Here is a 16,999-nt window from a genome sequence, read left to right on the forward strand (position 1 = left end):
GGCGCACAGTTGTGCATCTGTGTATTGTCTGCTTGTGTTCATATGGAGATTATGTATCATGTAAATATTATGCAGCTGTGTGCAGCATTTGGAAGCAGGACAAATTTTGCGCCCTCATAACACCGAAGTACATATTCTCATCTGCTAATTACACCACTCTGAAAAAAAAGAGAGAGATTTCATTAGACCTTCGTTATTGTTTAGATTGTGATTATCATTCCAGATCAGTGGTGCCCTCTGGCTAAAATACATCAGAAGTTAAATCTAAAATGCCAAAAACTTATATATATAGATTTTCAAAAGGCAGAAAAACACTATTACTGATAATTTTTTCACTTTTCTCTAATTTGTTGTTTTCACTTGCAAACTGTTATATAAGGCATTTCTGACATGTTCATCCTGTTTAAGTTCACAGAAGTCAAAATTTTTAGAACTACAGGATGATGAACAAGTGACTAAATTAATACAGGAAAATGTACAAAAACGGACTAATACATTCTCCTGTAGTCATCTATGCAAGTGGTTCCCAAACAAGAGGTTTAGGTCCTCCAGGGGAGTTGCTTGATACTGAAGGGGGTTTGCAAGATGATTTCAGAAATAAGACAATATTTTTAAAAGTGCATATTGCTGTAAGCCAGAACTTACAAAAGGCTTTTAAAAATGAGTTTGCTGATCCTATTAGCTATTGACCTATAGTAAATTAGTAAATTAGAACCATGCAACAACTTATCGTTCTAATTTGAGATGAAAAGTAGCTCAGGAGCAGCTCTTATTGTGAGCAAACATTTAGTAGTTTAATTTGATAAATTACAATAAAAGCACAAATTGCAAACATTTCCTCTTATTTGGGTAATTCAGATGTTGTAATTTTGTCGTTTCTGTTAATAATCTGTCCAGTCTGCCCTGGTGATCATTCTGTATTTCCATATTTCTGTGTGTATGTTCCACCTCAGTGTTTTTTCCTCTGAAGTCTAAGCGAGGCTTTCCCGTCAGAGGCGGCCTGCTGCAGCACTGCATCGCTGTGAACATCCTCCTCCCTCTGACATCACTTGTGACGCTTTAAACCGGAGGTGTGTCCAGCAGAAATCCCCAGCCAGGCACAGATGTAGCTGCAGCTCTGAGAGAAGGAGAGGCAGGGAGGGAGGCAGAGTTTGAACACACTGCAGAGGGAGTGCAGCTATGGGGAACGCGCAGGAGAAACCCCCGGGCAGCGGAGGAGGGGCGGCCAGGCCGGATCAGGCCTCAGCGGGGAGCGGGACGAGGAGCCGGGGGGCAGGAGGAGGCGGTGGAGGGGAAAAGCCCCAGAATGACAGAGCTCCGGAGAAGGGGGCGGTCAATGGCACTCAGAGAGAAAACAGCCCTGCCGGTGGACAGGAGGAGCAGAGCAGCCCTGCAGTGGACACTAGTTACCTGGACGCTCCTGCCGGGGCCCTGCCTCCTCACCTGGCCCGGCTCAAGAATGAGGGGAACCACCTTTTCAAACATGGGCAGTTTGGAGACGCCTTGGAGAAGTACAGCCAGGCCATTGACGCATGTGCTGAAGCAGGTGGGGGAACGGCTTGTTTGATTTGTCATGAACAGGTTTTTCATCCAAGGAGAAACAAATCTGTTCATCATAACTTTAGATTTTCCGTTAGAGATATATGGAAAAAGAAATTCTGGTGTTATAATATACTGTACCAGCAGTAGACAGCTTGTGTCACAGCACAAGGTTTAATTAATCCATTAATAGATTGGTCTATGGTGGAAATACCTGTTAAGATTGTCCAAAACTCAAACTGACTAATTCAAAATGCTCAAGAAAAGTACAAAAAACCCCGCAAATGTTCAAATTTTAGATGCTCTAAGCAGTGAATTCTAACACATTTGCTCAGACAAATTATTTCATTATCAAAGTTACCGCAGTTAAAATTTAAAATCAAGAGTTTAAGTTGCTTCTGCTTATATTGCCCACGACAGCTCCTCAAAAGCAGCTTCTAATGAAGTCACCAACGACAACAGATGGGTGGCACAGGCTGACCTCTCGTAGCATCTGTGTATTAGCCCTGGTAAGGGTATCAGATACGAGTTGAGTCAGAGAGTAATTTGGCTCCATAATCCACAGTATCCCATGTCAGTTATGAATACATTACGCCTCTGCTCGGTCTTACCGCACAGTTTATCTCATCCTGCACATTCTGCACTATAATTGGTATAATTATAAAGAACAGATCGAGTGCAGGTCACCTCAGTTTTCTAATATCCAGAGACTGTAGTCGAGACATGAGGCGTCGCTGGTGATTTGTGAATGCAAAGGAGTGTTGGCCTGCAGATAGGAGTCTGGTTCTGGTGCGTAGGGACCTAAAGACTCAATGTCATGCTAACAGAACTCGGCCAACTTTTCCTCTCACAGTTGGTAAGACTGATGCTTTTTTTCTGCATCACTGAGGACAGATTTACGACAATGTATGACAACGTTTGAAAAGCAGTCGGATGCTTTGAGTCTGTTTGTGTGTTGACATTAGATTTGCAGCAGTGTGTACCACCGCTTATGAAACTGCAGAGGAGACTCACAGGAGAGGGACTGTTAACACATTCATGTATCTGTCTACCATCCTCCCCTTCAGCATTTCTAGACAGCTGAAACTGAGCTGCTTCACTTGATTTCTGAGCTTTTCAAGCCAATACCACAAAATCTAAAACCACATATTGTTATTAGAGGAAAACAACAACAAAAAAAAAGAGCTGCCGCTATTGTGTTTCTGAGATCAAAGATGGTCTGAGTGTTCTTTCAGGGTCTGGTCTCTCACATGAGTGGTTGTGATTGTCCCCCTGCAGGCATTGACAGTCCAGAAGACCTGTGTATTCTGTACTCCAACAGAGCCGCCTGTTACCTAAAGGATGGAAACAGCACAGACTGCATACAGGACTGCACCAAGTACGTGTCAGCTCTGTGTGTTTCTGGCACCATGTTTTCATTTTGCAAGGCCTTTTAATGCATCTGTCAGGTTTAAACGGAGTGCTCGACACATTTTCCATCATATTTTGGACTTAGAAGGCTTAATATTCATACAGTACAAACAGAGATACAGTCAGAAGTGGACGTAGCCGCAGTGATGTCATCCACTGGGTTGTGCATTATTGTTTTGAAGCCTTGACTTGAATTTGATGTTTGCTAGCATTTTGGTATCAGAAAATAGCACATTTTGATGATAATGGAGGAAAGCTGGGAAGGAGCAAGATATACACTACTATTCAAAAGTTTGGAATCACTTAGAAATGTCCTTATTTTTGTAAAAAAAAGAATTTTTTTCAATGATGTCTAGAGATGTGTAGACATTGTTAATGTGGTGAATGACTATTCTAGCTGGAAACAGCTGATTTTTGATGGAATATCTAAATGGGGCACAGAGGAACATTTCCAGCAACCATCACTCCTGTGTTCTAATGCTACATTGTGCTAGCTAATAGTGTTGAAAGGCTAATTGATGATTTGAAAACCCTTGTGCAATAATGTGACCCGATAGCAGGAGGACACTATGATGCGTATTGTTACCAAACAATAAATTATCAGATAAATGTAGATTTAGCTCTCGATGGGCATCCAACTTTACATAAACTATGACATTAATTGAGAAACTAACGAACTGGGACCATAAACTCATCAGGAAAATGTTAACTGAAGTAGTAAATCAAGTGAGAAGTAAGTTCACCTTCACATAGACTTCTATGCAGCTGAAGTTCCAATAAAGTTGCCCCCTACTGGCTGTTACAAAGAATGCAGGTTTGAGGCACTTTGGCTTCAATTTTCTGACCCAAAGGCCATATGCCTATTTCTTTTATTTAGTCTGTTATTATTATTTTTGTTTAAACCCACAACCTTTAAAAAACTTTAAAGTGAAGGTAGGTTTGGTCAGAGTTGATCAAAACTAGCACAGATTCAGATGTATGTCATGAATAGCGGCTCATGTAGCTTTGAGCAGAGATGAGAAGTGAGTTACAAAGGTCTGCTGAACTCACTTCTTCATAACTTTGGAGGTTTCATCTGTTTCTACAATTTGATCTGTAAAACTAGTGGAGATCTTCTCATATTTCCTTCATCTCACAGCTTTTTCAGGCTTAATATTTTCACATTTTGGAAAGACAGAACATAGATCAGTAGATTACTGGTTGATCTTTCCTATCTTTCTTTCATTACTGCTTTATTTTCCAACCACGCTTCTTAAATAATCTGAAGACTTAGCTTTAAAAAGCTTCACTCTGCTAGTTTATCCCTTTTTAAAGTCAGATTTAAATCAGGTTTGTTGTGCTTCTGCTTATTCTTTCTACATTTTTTTATTCTGATGTGCTGTTAGTTGACCCCTAAAAGTAAATAAACTCACTTCATAACTGTCTGGAATATATTATTTTATCAGATACTACGTTCATACACTGCCTGTTATGGTGTGTAGAGAAAAGAGACGTTTGCTTTGTAATCAGTCCATAATGTTCTGTGTCCATGTTGCAGACGAGACTAACAGATTGCTCAGCTTTTCTACAAAAATAATCCAAATGCTGATTGTCCATGATGATGCAGTTTTGGTATTTGATTTTGCTGTGGGTTCAAGAGGTTGAAGCCATTTTTCACATGTTTATGAATGGAAAAACAACAGATTACACCTGTGACACAATGCCGAGCGTCGATGGTTTGATCCTCTGTGTCTGCGTCTCTCTGATCCTCTTAGGGCTTTGGAGCTGCAGCCCTACTCCTTGAAGCCCCTCTTACGCAGAGCTATGGCCTATGAGTCACTGGAGCGCTACAGAAAGGCCTACGTGGATTATAAGACCGTCTTGCAGATCGACACTGGGGTGCAGGCGGCTCACGACAGCGTCCACAGGTCAGCGAACACAAAACACAGGAAGCTACAGAGTTACACAAAAGCATCAGGGTCAGAAGTTGCTGTTGTTCTCGCTCATTCCAGAAAGTCACAGAAGATAGTTGTTGAGAGAGAACACTCCATGTTTGTTATGGCGGCCTCTATTTTAGGACAAACTTGAAAAAAACTGTGAAGATTTCACTCAAGAGCTCCTCCTGAAATCAGCTTTTGTAGTGTTGAAAGGAGACACGAAGGCAAGTCTAAATGCAGACTTGATGTACGAATGCCAGCATCAGTAAAAGTTCACACAGAGACAATGACATGTTTGGTTTTCTGCGGCTATGTTGGGACTGTTTCAACTCCGTCCGCAATTTGTTTTACTTTGTTATTTTTCCAGTCTGACCACGCTGCAGACTCAAAACAGCTGTAGAAGTCGTACGAATGTGGATTTGAGACTTAGCTATATTCATTGTTTAACCTCATAGCATCCATTCATTTCTGTGGAATTTTCATAATTGGGCATAGACAAATGGAAAAGGACTTTTAGGCTAAAATGCACATATGAGATTTCACTTGAAAGGCAGCATGTGGCTAGAACTAGCTTAGAGACCCAGTTTCAATGAAAACCAAGATTTGTACCCTGTTAACATGCCCACTGGGAGTTGTTTTTCAGAATTGGCTTTTAGTTTGGTCACCTTTTGCTAAATTGCTCCAGGAGCGGGTAAAGAGAGAAGCGGGCAATTTACAGATCTGCACGTTTTAATGGAGGCAGTGCAGAGTTACATTTTAAGACAGGAACTGATTACTTTCATGAGCGAAACCCTTTAAATATGTAATTTAGATCCACAGAGATGAGTTTTTAGGGGTTTCATCAATGACCGCAGAGGGATCTGGTGCCATGTGACTGCCATTAAGCTGCTCAGCTACACCGTCCTCTAAGGTTCAGTCTCCCCTCAGCAAAGGTCAGAGCATCAGTGCCACTAAGAGTGTTTTATCCCCCTTGTCTTTTGCCAGAATCACCAGGATGCTGATTGAGCAGGACGGGCCTGAGTGGAGGGAGAAGCTCCCAGACATTCCCGTCGTCCCTCTGTCCGTCCAGCAGCAACACAGAGAAAAACCCATCAGCATCGAGCAGGCTCAGGCCAGAGCCGCCAGGGCTGCACAGGAGGAAGGTGAGCCGCATCACTTCCTTCTAACATGGGCGGTTAAATGGCTCACATGAAGGGTTTCTGGCTGTAAAGCTCCTCAGTCAGGGAGATATATTAAAGAAATCTGGCATCCTCTGTGGGGAAATACTCCTGAATGAGTTGTGGAGGATAAAATTCAGAGTGTTTTGAAAAGAACTCTTTGAATGATGGCATCATGAGGCAGCAGCAGCGGCAGAAGTCAGTCAGTGAGAATCAGTGTGTAACTGCTGAGCTGTGGTGAACGCAGAGTCCTGCTGAGAGACAGTGTGTGTGTGTGTCTGGGGGGACTATCAATAATGCAGAGGGAAGGCAATCCACACAGAGTATAGTGCTGCTGTAATGGAACAATCCAGGTCAGGTTTCTTCTGCTGCTTTCACAGACCAGAAGAGTCTGCTTGTAGCATAAACCTAAATATATTTAAATACATACAGTGTAGTAGACCTACTGCTATAAAAACAAATACATTAAAAATATTTTTTTTCCTCTTTATCACACAAAAATCCCAGATATAGAACATAACAGCAGCTCAAACGCATACATGTATAAACAGTTAATGAGTTTAGCACATAGATGGAACTGTGCTAATCTCAGAATAGCTGCTGCTGTTGCTGGGGAAACAGATGTGAAGATGTTCAACAGCATCACCAAGTATTTAGTGAGAAAATCTAATTTTACTGCAACAATCATGCAACATCTTCTGCATTTAAAGAACACGATACCAACTTCTGTCAGAGTGTGTCTGTAATTTTTTCAAAAATAAAATGTAGTTTTGCTTCACTGAGCAGTAATTCAGTGCCGGTAATAAGTCTGCACAGCTGCAATCCACTTTAAGTGAGATGACTAAATTTTCTCACCTGGGAAAACTCTCACTCTTTTTCTGTGCATATAATTAGCAATTAAATGAAGCAGGGTCACACCTTGTGACTAAGGGATGAAAGGTGGGATCGAAAAAAACAGTCAATAAATGAACTGAGTCCCGACCACAAACCCAGTGCATCAGAAGATTAATCAATGGAGGAATTTCCTTTAATTTGCCAGTTTTTAGACTTTAAGAGTTAAAGCAGCATTCTGACTGTTCTTAACTCACTAAAACACAATATCTCAATGTATTTGGTATATTTCTTCTACACACTGGGACACTTTAAAGCAACCAGAGACAATTCTGTAACCATTTCTGTATTATACCTCTGATGAAATAGATTTTAAATACATTTTTCTATATTAAATTGGATATAAAAACTAACACAGCAATATTTTTTATGTATTCTTGGTAGTGTGCTTAAAGTTGAAATATTTCCTTACAGTTCTGGCCAAATTATGTCATTTCTAAACACATAAAATGACAATCTCTGTTTTCTTAATTGCCTGTGAATCACATGTGAAATGACTCAGTGTCTCAAACGAATCGAATTTAATTTATGCACTCATAAAAACACGGAAGTCACGCTGCTCCATCCTAATCAACCGGCTTTGATAACCGAAACACTGGAAATAAAGTCACCTGCAAAACAAGCCATTCATAAAACCAACATAAAACTGGATTTCTCAATAAAAATGTGAAAAACTGTTGCCATGATAACAGAGGCAGGAATAAAATCCACTCAAACAATTCCACCAAAGAAAGACTTGCGCTCATTTACTGTATTTCAGTCTCCTGTGTGGCTAATGTGCTTTAAATAGCCACAAGTTAAACGAGCATCGCTGTGTGATTGAGCTGTTGTTGATGATGATGTTAAAACATTCTGTCTCTCTCCTGCTGTTTGCAACTACAGCTGTGTGTAGCCCAGAGATAATTACATATTTAATTGTTTTCTGAAGTGAAAAGAATCAAACGCTAAGCCTGAAGCAAACCGACATTACAAATGAGGCTTCCTTCAAATGCATTGTTACCGTTTAAATCATGAACTTGATCTCATTAGGCTTTAATTGACTCGTTAGGGCTTGTAAGGCAGGTCAAGGACTGTCAGTAGGAATCATCAGAGCTCGGACTCTTCAGGCCTTGAGGTCACGCTCAACAACAACAGCTCCTGGCAACAACAACTTGCAATGACTGATGGAGAATCTCATAATGGAGCTAACTGATGCCTACAAAGCAGAGGACAGCTTGTAAAAGATATCACAATGCCTTCACGTTACAGTTTCCATGGTCCAAGAAGTCATTAAGAAATTGCATTTAAAGAAAACAGTGGAAATTAAGACAACATCTGGAAGACCAGGAGATATTTAACATTAGAAAAAGTGGATTTGAAGCCTGAAAAAAAGCTGCAGGAGGGTACACTGGTATCACAAAAGTCAATATCTGAAGTAAGAAAAGCAACATCTGGATAAGAAAAAATCATTTAGAAAACACCAGCTGTGAGCAGATAAACGTAAAACTCAATCGCAAAAGCACGTTTGGACAAAAGAAGCTGATCAAAAGAACATCTGTGAAGCATCACAGTGGAAATATTTTGCTTTGGGGTTGTGTGGCAGCATCGCATGAAAAGAAGAAAGAATGGATTTCTCTAAATATCACCAGATTCTGGATGCAAATGTTGTCCACAAAGTGAAACTGAAAAGAGGATCATTTCTACAATATGACAGTGATCTAATGCAGACCTCAAACTCCACCATGAACCACTTCAAGAAAGCTGAAGCTTGTTTGTTCGAGCTCTCCAGAGATGAGCATCTGTGAGGAGATTTGAAACATGCTGTGCAACAAGACGGTCTGCTGATGTCTCACTGATCTGCAACAGTGCATTAAAAAATAAACAGCAATCTGCACTGAGAAAATATGTAGTTTGCGTACACAAACGTTCACACGGCTTCGTAATGGCTCTCCAGAAGCTCCACAGAAAAGAGCTCAATCTGCCTCTACATTTACATATTCTACAATATGGCTGTATTTTCAATTAAAATACAAATGGTCATACAAGAATAACATAAAATTCATTGCTTTGTGACTTAAAATGTATTTTCTGTTGTCAATTTTGTTGGGGAGGTTCCTTCTTGTCTAGAAAAAATTTGATTTATGTCTCTTGCATTTATTTATTTAGGAGGTTATGTGACACCCGGCGTTTGTGTGTCCGTCTGTCTGTCTGTCTGTTAGCAAGATAACTCAAAAACGCCTGGGCAGATTCACATGAAATTTTGAGGGCATGTAGACTATGGTAAGAGGAAGAGCTGATTTAATTTTGGTGGCAATCCGGAAAGGATCCTGGATTCTGGATCACTTTGAATTTTTTAGTATATTTTAGTATGTGATCCAAAATATGACAAAAAAACATCATAGGTTAGTATGTCGTCCAACAAATTGGAGTAAGGTGTCCAGATAGCTCAACTGGTTAAGAAGGTGATTCGTAAACAGAACTGTGTCAGAGACACAGGTTTGATTCCAGCTCATGATCCTTTACTGCATGGGTTTCCTGTTTTCCTCTCTATCCTTGGCGGAGGTCTGCACTCTCTCAGTGCTTTTCTAGTTCTTTTCTTTTGTTATATGTATCCATGAACATTCTGTTTTCTCTCAGTGTGACACACAGCTTTTATTAACATCGTGTTTGAACTAGAATACGGGTGTTTTGCTATTGGGTCACTCTATAATTGTGGGACTTTTTGTATCATAGTTCACGTTTTATGCTGTTTTCAGGCCTAAAATCAACATGGCTGCCTATAACCAAACACCACATGGCATTTTTACAGAAAGATTCTTTTAAATATTATATATACATTAAATTACATTCATATAAATTTGATATTTTGCCAAAAAAAGAAATAAGTCATGATTATGTCAACTTAATAAAAAGAATAAGCTCATTTTATTATTGTTTAGCTCATTAGAAGGTGGTTGTTATTAAATTTGAACAGTTATTTAGTTGGCATTTTAGTGATATCCAGTCATTTTTTACGATTGTTTCCATAATAAGTAATTATGGAATTTCCCATGGACTTCAAAAGTCCCTTAATTATATATTGACCCTGTTAATTTAGTTTCCTAGCAACAGAGCATTTCTGGCCAAAGACCGTCAGAGTGGTAAATTATAACAGTGTATTATGTTGTAGGATTCATTTTAGATCACATCATTGGCATCTCCCATCAGTCTACACTTAAAGTTTTTGCAAATTTACCAAAATGATTATCTGGTTCTGACCTTTAATACAGGGTGTTGGAAAATATGTAAAAAGTAAAGGGGTCTGAATAGTAATTGTACATGAGCAAACCTGCTGAGTCAAGATTTCTTCACAGTTCACATCCATCACTGTGTCGTCTGATAAATGCCAGGATCCTCTGTGTGCGTCTCCACCACTCATTAGATGTCGTGACTTCCTCAGCACCGCAGACAGCTAACTAAGGAGGAGTTGAATCATCCACTCTGCTCCATTCAGCCGGCCGCTGACAGGCTGATGGATTTATTGGAGCAGTTTGCTGAACTAACAGCAGAAGCTTCTTGAAAGACAAACTCATTTAGTGCAGCCTGACCTGACATGTGCAACACTGAAGAAAACGATCACTTCATGAAATCTAGATCCAAACTCCGTGTTCTGTATTTAGATGAATACTGGTTGTTTTCATAATTGGAGTCATTTTGTCTTCTAAATTTAATTTTTCTGCCCACAGTCAGAAGAAAAGAAGCCCGCTTTACTTTACTCAAACAGGAAGGCAACGGTCTGGTCAAGAAAGGAAACTTCCAGGAGGCTCTGGAGAAGTACACTGAATGTCTCACCCTGAAACCGGATGAATGTGCTCTGTACACAAACAGGTATGAACACAACAACCCACACACACGAGTATTGTTTGCAACAGTGACTGAATTAAATTAAGAATCACTGTGTGCGGTAGTAGCCCTGCGACAGACTGGTGACCTGTCCAGGGTGTCCCCTGCCTTCGCCCGAGTCAGCTGGGATAGACTCCAGCACCCCCGCGACCCTAGTGAGGATAAAGCGGTGTATAGAGGATGGATGGATGGATGGATGGATGGATGGATGTGTGCGGTAGAGGGAAGTGTTCCAGGATAAAGATAAGGGTGTGATAAAACTCAGTGAAAGGGGAAAAAATATTAATGTTCATTCGTGTGGCAGTGTTTCTGACATGGACATTCTTTCCCTGAGTGTTTTTTTTTTTTAATCTGGCACTTCTTTAAAAATAGGAATACATCAGAATCTGTTACAGCAAGTGCAAAAAGGCTCAGAAGCAGGAAATGAAGATGCAGACTGAGATTATGGTTTTACAACGCTTTTATTTACAACACCAAAATAGAACTACAAGTGACAACCGGAACTAAGAACCCGGAACAGGAAGAACTACAGAACCTGTATAGACAGAACCGATCTATGAAGTCCCTAACGGCACGGAGGACTAACAACAACTAAAATAATTGAACCTAAAGTTAACCCGCTTTTGGTACAACCCAGGCAGCAAACAGGAGTCGACCTCTAAACACAGAGAACAGGGTTACTGATGGTACCAGGTAAGTGGCAAACACTGCCTCTACTCCCAGTACCAACTGGAGATTAGACAACAGTCCAGCTTCAAAGGACAGGTGAAGTCTGCCTTTATGGAGAAGCCAGAGTGACAGTCAGCGGCTCCCACCTGCACCTGATCTGCTGATTGCAACGAGCCACACCTGCTGCCAGCTCCAACGCCACAATGAGAGAGATAGAGAGAAGGACCGCAGCCCACAGCCTTAAGCTGTGACAGAATCCCTGCTGCTGTTGCTAATCCATGACACATCACACACTTTTTATGGCATTTTTTTTTGTCATCACGTCCTGAGTGTGTGTGAGTTTTAATTTTATCTGACACTGCATAAACAATAATAATGTACCAGAATCAGTGTTGGTAATCCCCAATATTTCCAAGACTGTGATAATTTCCTTTACAACAAGCCTTTAAGTATGTAGTATATTAAAAAAAAGTAGCATAATGTAAACAAACTTGCATTTGAAGAGTGAAAATCCTGAAAATAAGTCAACATTTGTATTTTTTGATCCCTGAAGTGGTGACTGAAAATGGAGAACAAATGTAGATGTATTTGTAGCAGTGTTTTTGACATGAACACGTCTTTGTCAGTTGTCTTTAAGAACGTCTGTAACTTTTTAAAACTGAGACCTGAAGGTTAAATGTATAGAAAAAAATCTATTAAGTCACCAGTTGTCACAAACAAAAACTAGCTAGAACGCAAAATAATTTTTGACTTAAATTCTTCATCCTCATTCACCGGCTGTTCATCTCTACCGCTTTCCTCAATCGATTTTCAACTCAAAAGCAGCCCCAGACTGATATTCATGGCATTATTTAAAATAGTTTTCCATCTCACAGATGTCATGATTGACCGGGAGGTTGTAACACAGGGGTGTCAAACTCCGTTCCTGGAGGACCACTATCCTGCATGTTTTAGATGTTTCCCTCTTCCAACACACCTGATTCAAATGATCAGCCTCGTTATCAGGCTTCTGCTGAGCTTGATGATAAGCTGATCATTTGAATCAGGTGTGTTGGAAGAGGAAAACATCTAAAACATGCAGGATAGTGGTCCTCAGGAACGGAGTTTGACACCCCTGTTGTAACACAAAGCTGATTTGTAAACCTGAAGATGGTCTTCTTTTTAAAGACATTACAATTGGAAAAACAGTAGAGGGCACCACATGATCACCTGGTATCACCTCACATCTAATTCTTGTCCATGTCAACATTCTCAGAAATAATGTAATCATGTGAAACAGCTGGACAAGAGTTGAACAAAAGCTACAGCTTACTTTTATTTCTTGGTTTGGTGTGATAGTAAGATCTTAAAGTTTCAAACAGAAAACCTAAACTGATGGAAAACTCCACTTTTTGTGTGTCTGGTCACCCTGTAGTTGTCAAAGATTGCAACTGTTCTTACACACTGTAAAAATCTCCATATTAACAAGTCACGGTTTCCTGCTACTGAGTCCGAAATGTTGGTAAAAGTGCAGAAATGTGGCCACAGAGTGAGATGATTTCAGCTCTTCTCTATTTCTGTTTATATCAAGAGTTTTCTAAAGATGCAAGTCATTAGCATTGGCATGAAATAACCTCAGCCTTTTTGATTTTTTTATCCTATTTAAGCAGATAGCACATTTTTACTTTAGTTAATAATCACCAGCAGCTGCAGCTGAGTGATGTCTGAACCCTTTGCTCACCTTTAGAGCCATTTGTCTCCTGAAGCTGAATCGCTTTGAAGAGGCCAAACAGGACTGCGACTCTGCCCTGCAGCTGGAGCCGGCCAACAAGAAAGCCTTCTACAGACGAGCCCTGGCTTTTAAGGGTTTACAGGTGCCCGACACACACCATCACACACACAAAAGTGAATTATTTAAAATTTAGGATGCTGGTTTGTGCATCTACTTGCTAAAATTGATTTTCCTCCCACCCTTAATCTATATTTGTGTGTAATACCATATTTTAGGACTATCTGTCAGCCAGCAGTGACCTACAGGAAGTCCTGCAGCTGGACCCCAACGTCCGGGAGGCCGAGCAGGAGCTGGAGGAGGTGACGGGTTTGCTGAGAAAGAGTCTGATGGACTCTGCAAACAGGGTAAGAGCACAAATCTTGTTTCTCATTGTGTTTCAGTGCAAGAAGGTAACACATTTTCACTTCACCTCAGTTCTCTGTGCAATAACACACTATTTATTACACTGTATATTGACTTTTTTCCCCATAGACAGAATGCACATTTTACATTTATGCTTATACATTTTGTATTCTATTCATTAAATATGTAAATAACTTGTAGGTCTATGCATGCATGCAAGCACACGCAATCACTTTTCTCCCATTTTCTATTGTTTTTCTAAAGATTTGCCCATTTATAATGTCTTATTGTTACTGCACAGCCTCGAGAACAGTCACTTTGCATTTCATTGCACATATTATATGAGCATGTGACAAATAAAACCTTTTGAATCTTGACTACTTATGTTCATAATTTTAGGACATATTTTTATACTTAAGTTTATCTATATATTTTGTACTGTTTATATGTCTATGACTTTGAATGTGAGCAACATAAGAGTACCATAATCAAAAAGCTGGAAAAATACTTCACCTCAGCAGCATTGCTTTACTCATTTTAATGTTTATAATTTTTTTTATCTCTCCATCAAAACCACACACAAGCTAGCTTTTGCCTATTTCCTCCAGGTGTGATGCTCCATGTGGTGCACAGGTGTGGACGCGTATCATACTGTAGCAGTTCTGGACTTTTACAGCCATCAGCTGCTGTGAGTAAGACGTATAAAAAAAAAGGGAACTGACTGACTTCTGGGGCCGCTGACGACCAGCTTTTTCAGCTCTGCAAAATGTGCAGACCACACGGCTGAGTACACAACCTTACATAATAGTAAGCTCTATTTAAAAAGGTACCTGTGACCTGCTTGCACTACAAATCATTCACATTGTGATGTAACGTACTGTAAATACAGTTTCACGTAACAGGCTGCGGGGCGCCTGTTAAGAGAAGAATTGGGGGTAAGAGAAGCGTTTACTGTGTGCCTTACTGAGATTTCTACCACAGTTTAGAGGAAATATGCCAACGTTAAAGGTCTTATTTTGGTTTGTTTTAAAGATGAAGAACTCACAGAAACTGATTTAACTTAATTGCATTGTGTGTGGCACAGAAAGATTTACATTATGGCTTATATCTGGCATCCTCAGCTATTTCAGTCCAAGGTGTTTGACATTGTTTACATGTATTCTAGTTACAGCTGCTACTGATTTAAAAAGACAAGAGAACAGCGTGAAAAATAAACCGCACTCACATCGCATTAGTGATGATTTACTAGCTAAATTTTCATGTAAGCTCAGAGCTTAAGTCTTCTGTTCGTTTTAAGATTGTCACCTTTCTGATTTTAGACAAACATCCTGAAGTTATCATGCACTGTAAGACTTACTGTAGCTCTCAGGTTCAACCTTGAATGTAACCAAACAACTGTGTGTCTTTTTGTGTCAATAGTTGTACAGTGTTTAAATAGTAGCAAATTACCACATTTCAATGCCCTTCCAGCTGCGACAAGGAACCAGAGAGATTCTAAACCTTTTTTTTTGTTTGGTTCATAGAATCCTTCACATCCTCCTGTTAGAACTGAAACTGTCATTTAACAAGAAAGTCATTCAGTACGTTGATGATATTCTACTTTACATCTCTAAAAAGACCATTGATTGAGCTTGAAGCCTGAACATTTAACACATTGGACGCCATTTCCCAACTTCAAGAGAATTAAGTCTCTTTGTTTATTTCATTTTAGTCTGTTCATTTGACTGCAAAGGTGAAAAAACCCAAAAAGTAGGTGGATCAATATATAATTGCGGGACTTTTTGTAACATAGGAGACAGGTATCATAGCTGACATTTTTGCTGTTTTCAGGTCTAAAATCAACATTGCTGCCTGTAACCAAATATCACATTGCATTTTTACAGAAAAATTCTTCTAATTATTATATATACAATTGAGGAAAACTGAAAGTTATTTATTGTTACGTTTCACCCCCTTCTTGTCTCTGACAGAACTAAATAAACCATGGTTGTTAAAGGGGGAAACTAACAAAAACTGCACAAACAAACAGAAAACGGGGTTCTGTGGTCTAAAAGAGGATAGTGTGTGGTTGAATACCACTGTCCCCCACTAAATCTACCAAGGTGGTAAACCAAACACAAACTAAGACCCCTTAAAAGAAAAACATTCCCCAAAACAAAAGCAAGGAAGTGCTGGGTTCTGTGCACTGACACAAAGACAAATAGGTTTCCATAAGAAAGCTGACTGATGGTGTCGAACCTTCCAGGTCACCTACCTACAGCCATCTGAGAGAGATCCCTCCTTATATCCCCGCCCAGCTGTCTGGCAACAGCACACAGCCGAGCTCAATCACACAGGTGCAGCAGACTGAGCCTGATCTGAGAGCCAGGCTGAGAACTTTCCAAGTCCATAACATTATAAAGATATTTTAGTAAACCTACTGACACGCGATAAATCCACACTTGATATCCAGTCATTTTTTATTAATAAGTGACTGTTTCCACAATAAATAATTAAGGAATTTGTAAAGACCTGATCATAATGAACATAAAAAAACATTTTTTTATTTTTAATATAAATGTATGTAAGATACATCCCATGAACTTCAAAAGTCCCTCAGTTATATATTGACCCAGGTCTATTAGTAGCAAACTGGCTAAAGCTACATGCAGAACCTGACAAATATTGCAAGATTCTTCGATCTGTGTGCAGACTGTACTTTACTCTCAGCTACTTGCTTCACCGGTTTGCATTATTGCATTCAATAAGATATTTCTAACTGTTGGTCGACTTAGTTTTGTGAAGTCGTTTCCCTTGAACAGGAGCAGAGGTCCTTATACTTCTTAAATATCTCACATCATCCATAAGTTTGTGACAGAAAATGTAAATCTTTGTACAGCACGATGTGCCACAGCTTATATTTGACTTGAATTTTAAAGAATTAAAGTATTATTTCAGATCTTCCATTGTGATTAGCCCTCTGCCTCCTATACCGTTTTTCTCTTTTCCTTGTTTTTTGTGTTGTAAAAATTAAAGGTACAAAACTCTCATCTACATGAAAACACTTGATATGAAGCTGATCGTTCCGGACAATGTTTGTACTGCTTCCTGGAATGTAAAAGCATGTACTGTATGTAAATAGAGTGAATGCAAATGTAAATAATAAATTCCAATGTGAATGCTTCGGTATGCCTTTCTTTTCTGAGAGTTCATAGAACCTGCGGCCACAACATTAAAACCACCGACAGGTCAAGTGAGTAACATTGATCATGTTGTTACAATGGCTCCTGTCAAGGCAGTGGAGAACATTAAACATGCAGGCAACAGGCAGCACTTGAAGCTGATGAAGCAGGAAATTTGCGCCAGTGCTGTGGAGTGTTCCCGGCATACAGCGGTTCAAAGAAGGACAACCGATGACCCAGCAACGAGGTCATGGGCAGCAAGGAACACTGATGCATGTGTGG

General features: G+C 39.8%; 1 protein-coding gene across 1 annotated transcript; it reads left to right on the plus strand.

The window, feature by feature from the left end:
* Nucleotides 1-1,060: 1,060 nt before the first annotated feature.
* Nucleotides 1,061-16,719, plus strand: spag1a (sperm associated antigen 1a). The gene is made up of 8 exons (XM_022211517.2): nt 1,061-1,546; nt 2,818-2,917; nt 4,704-4,856; nt 5,850-6,007; nt 10,618-10,759; nt 13,170-13,296; nt 13,430-13,558; nt 14,165-16,719. Exons 1-8 carry the CDS (start codon nt 1,180-1,182, stop codon nt 14,168-14,170), a joined length of 1,182 nt encoding a protein of 393 aa, XP_022067209.2. The 5' UTR covers nt 1,061-1,179; the 3' UTR covers nt 14,171-16,719.
* Nucleotides 16,720-16,999: the final 280 nt, after the last annotated feature.

Source organism: Acanthochromis polyacanthus, chromosome 11, assembly GCF_021347895.1.
Source record: "Acanthochromis polyacanthus isolate Apoly-LR-REF ecotype Palm Island chromosome 11, KAUST_Apoly_ChrSc, whole genome shotgun sequence".
NCBI classification, from domain to species: Eukaryota; Metazoa; Chordata; class Actinopteri; family Pomacentridae; genus Acanthochromis; species Acanthochromis polyacanthus.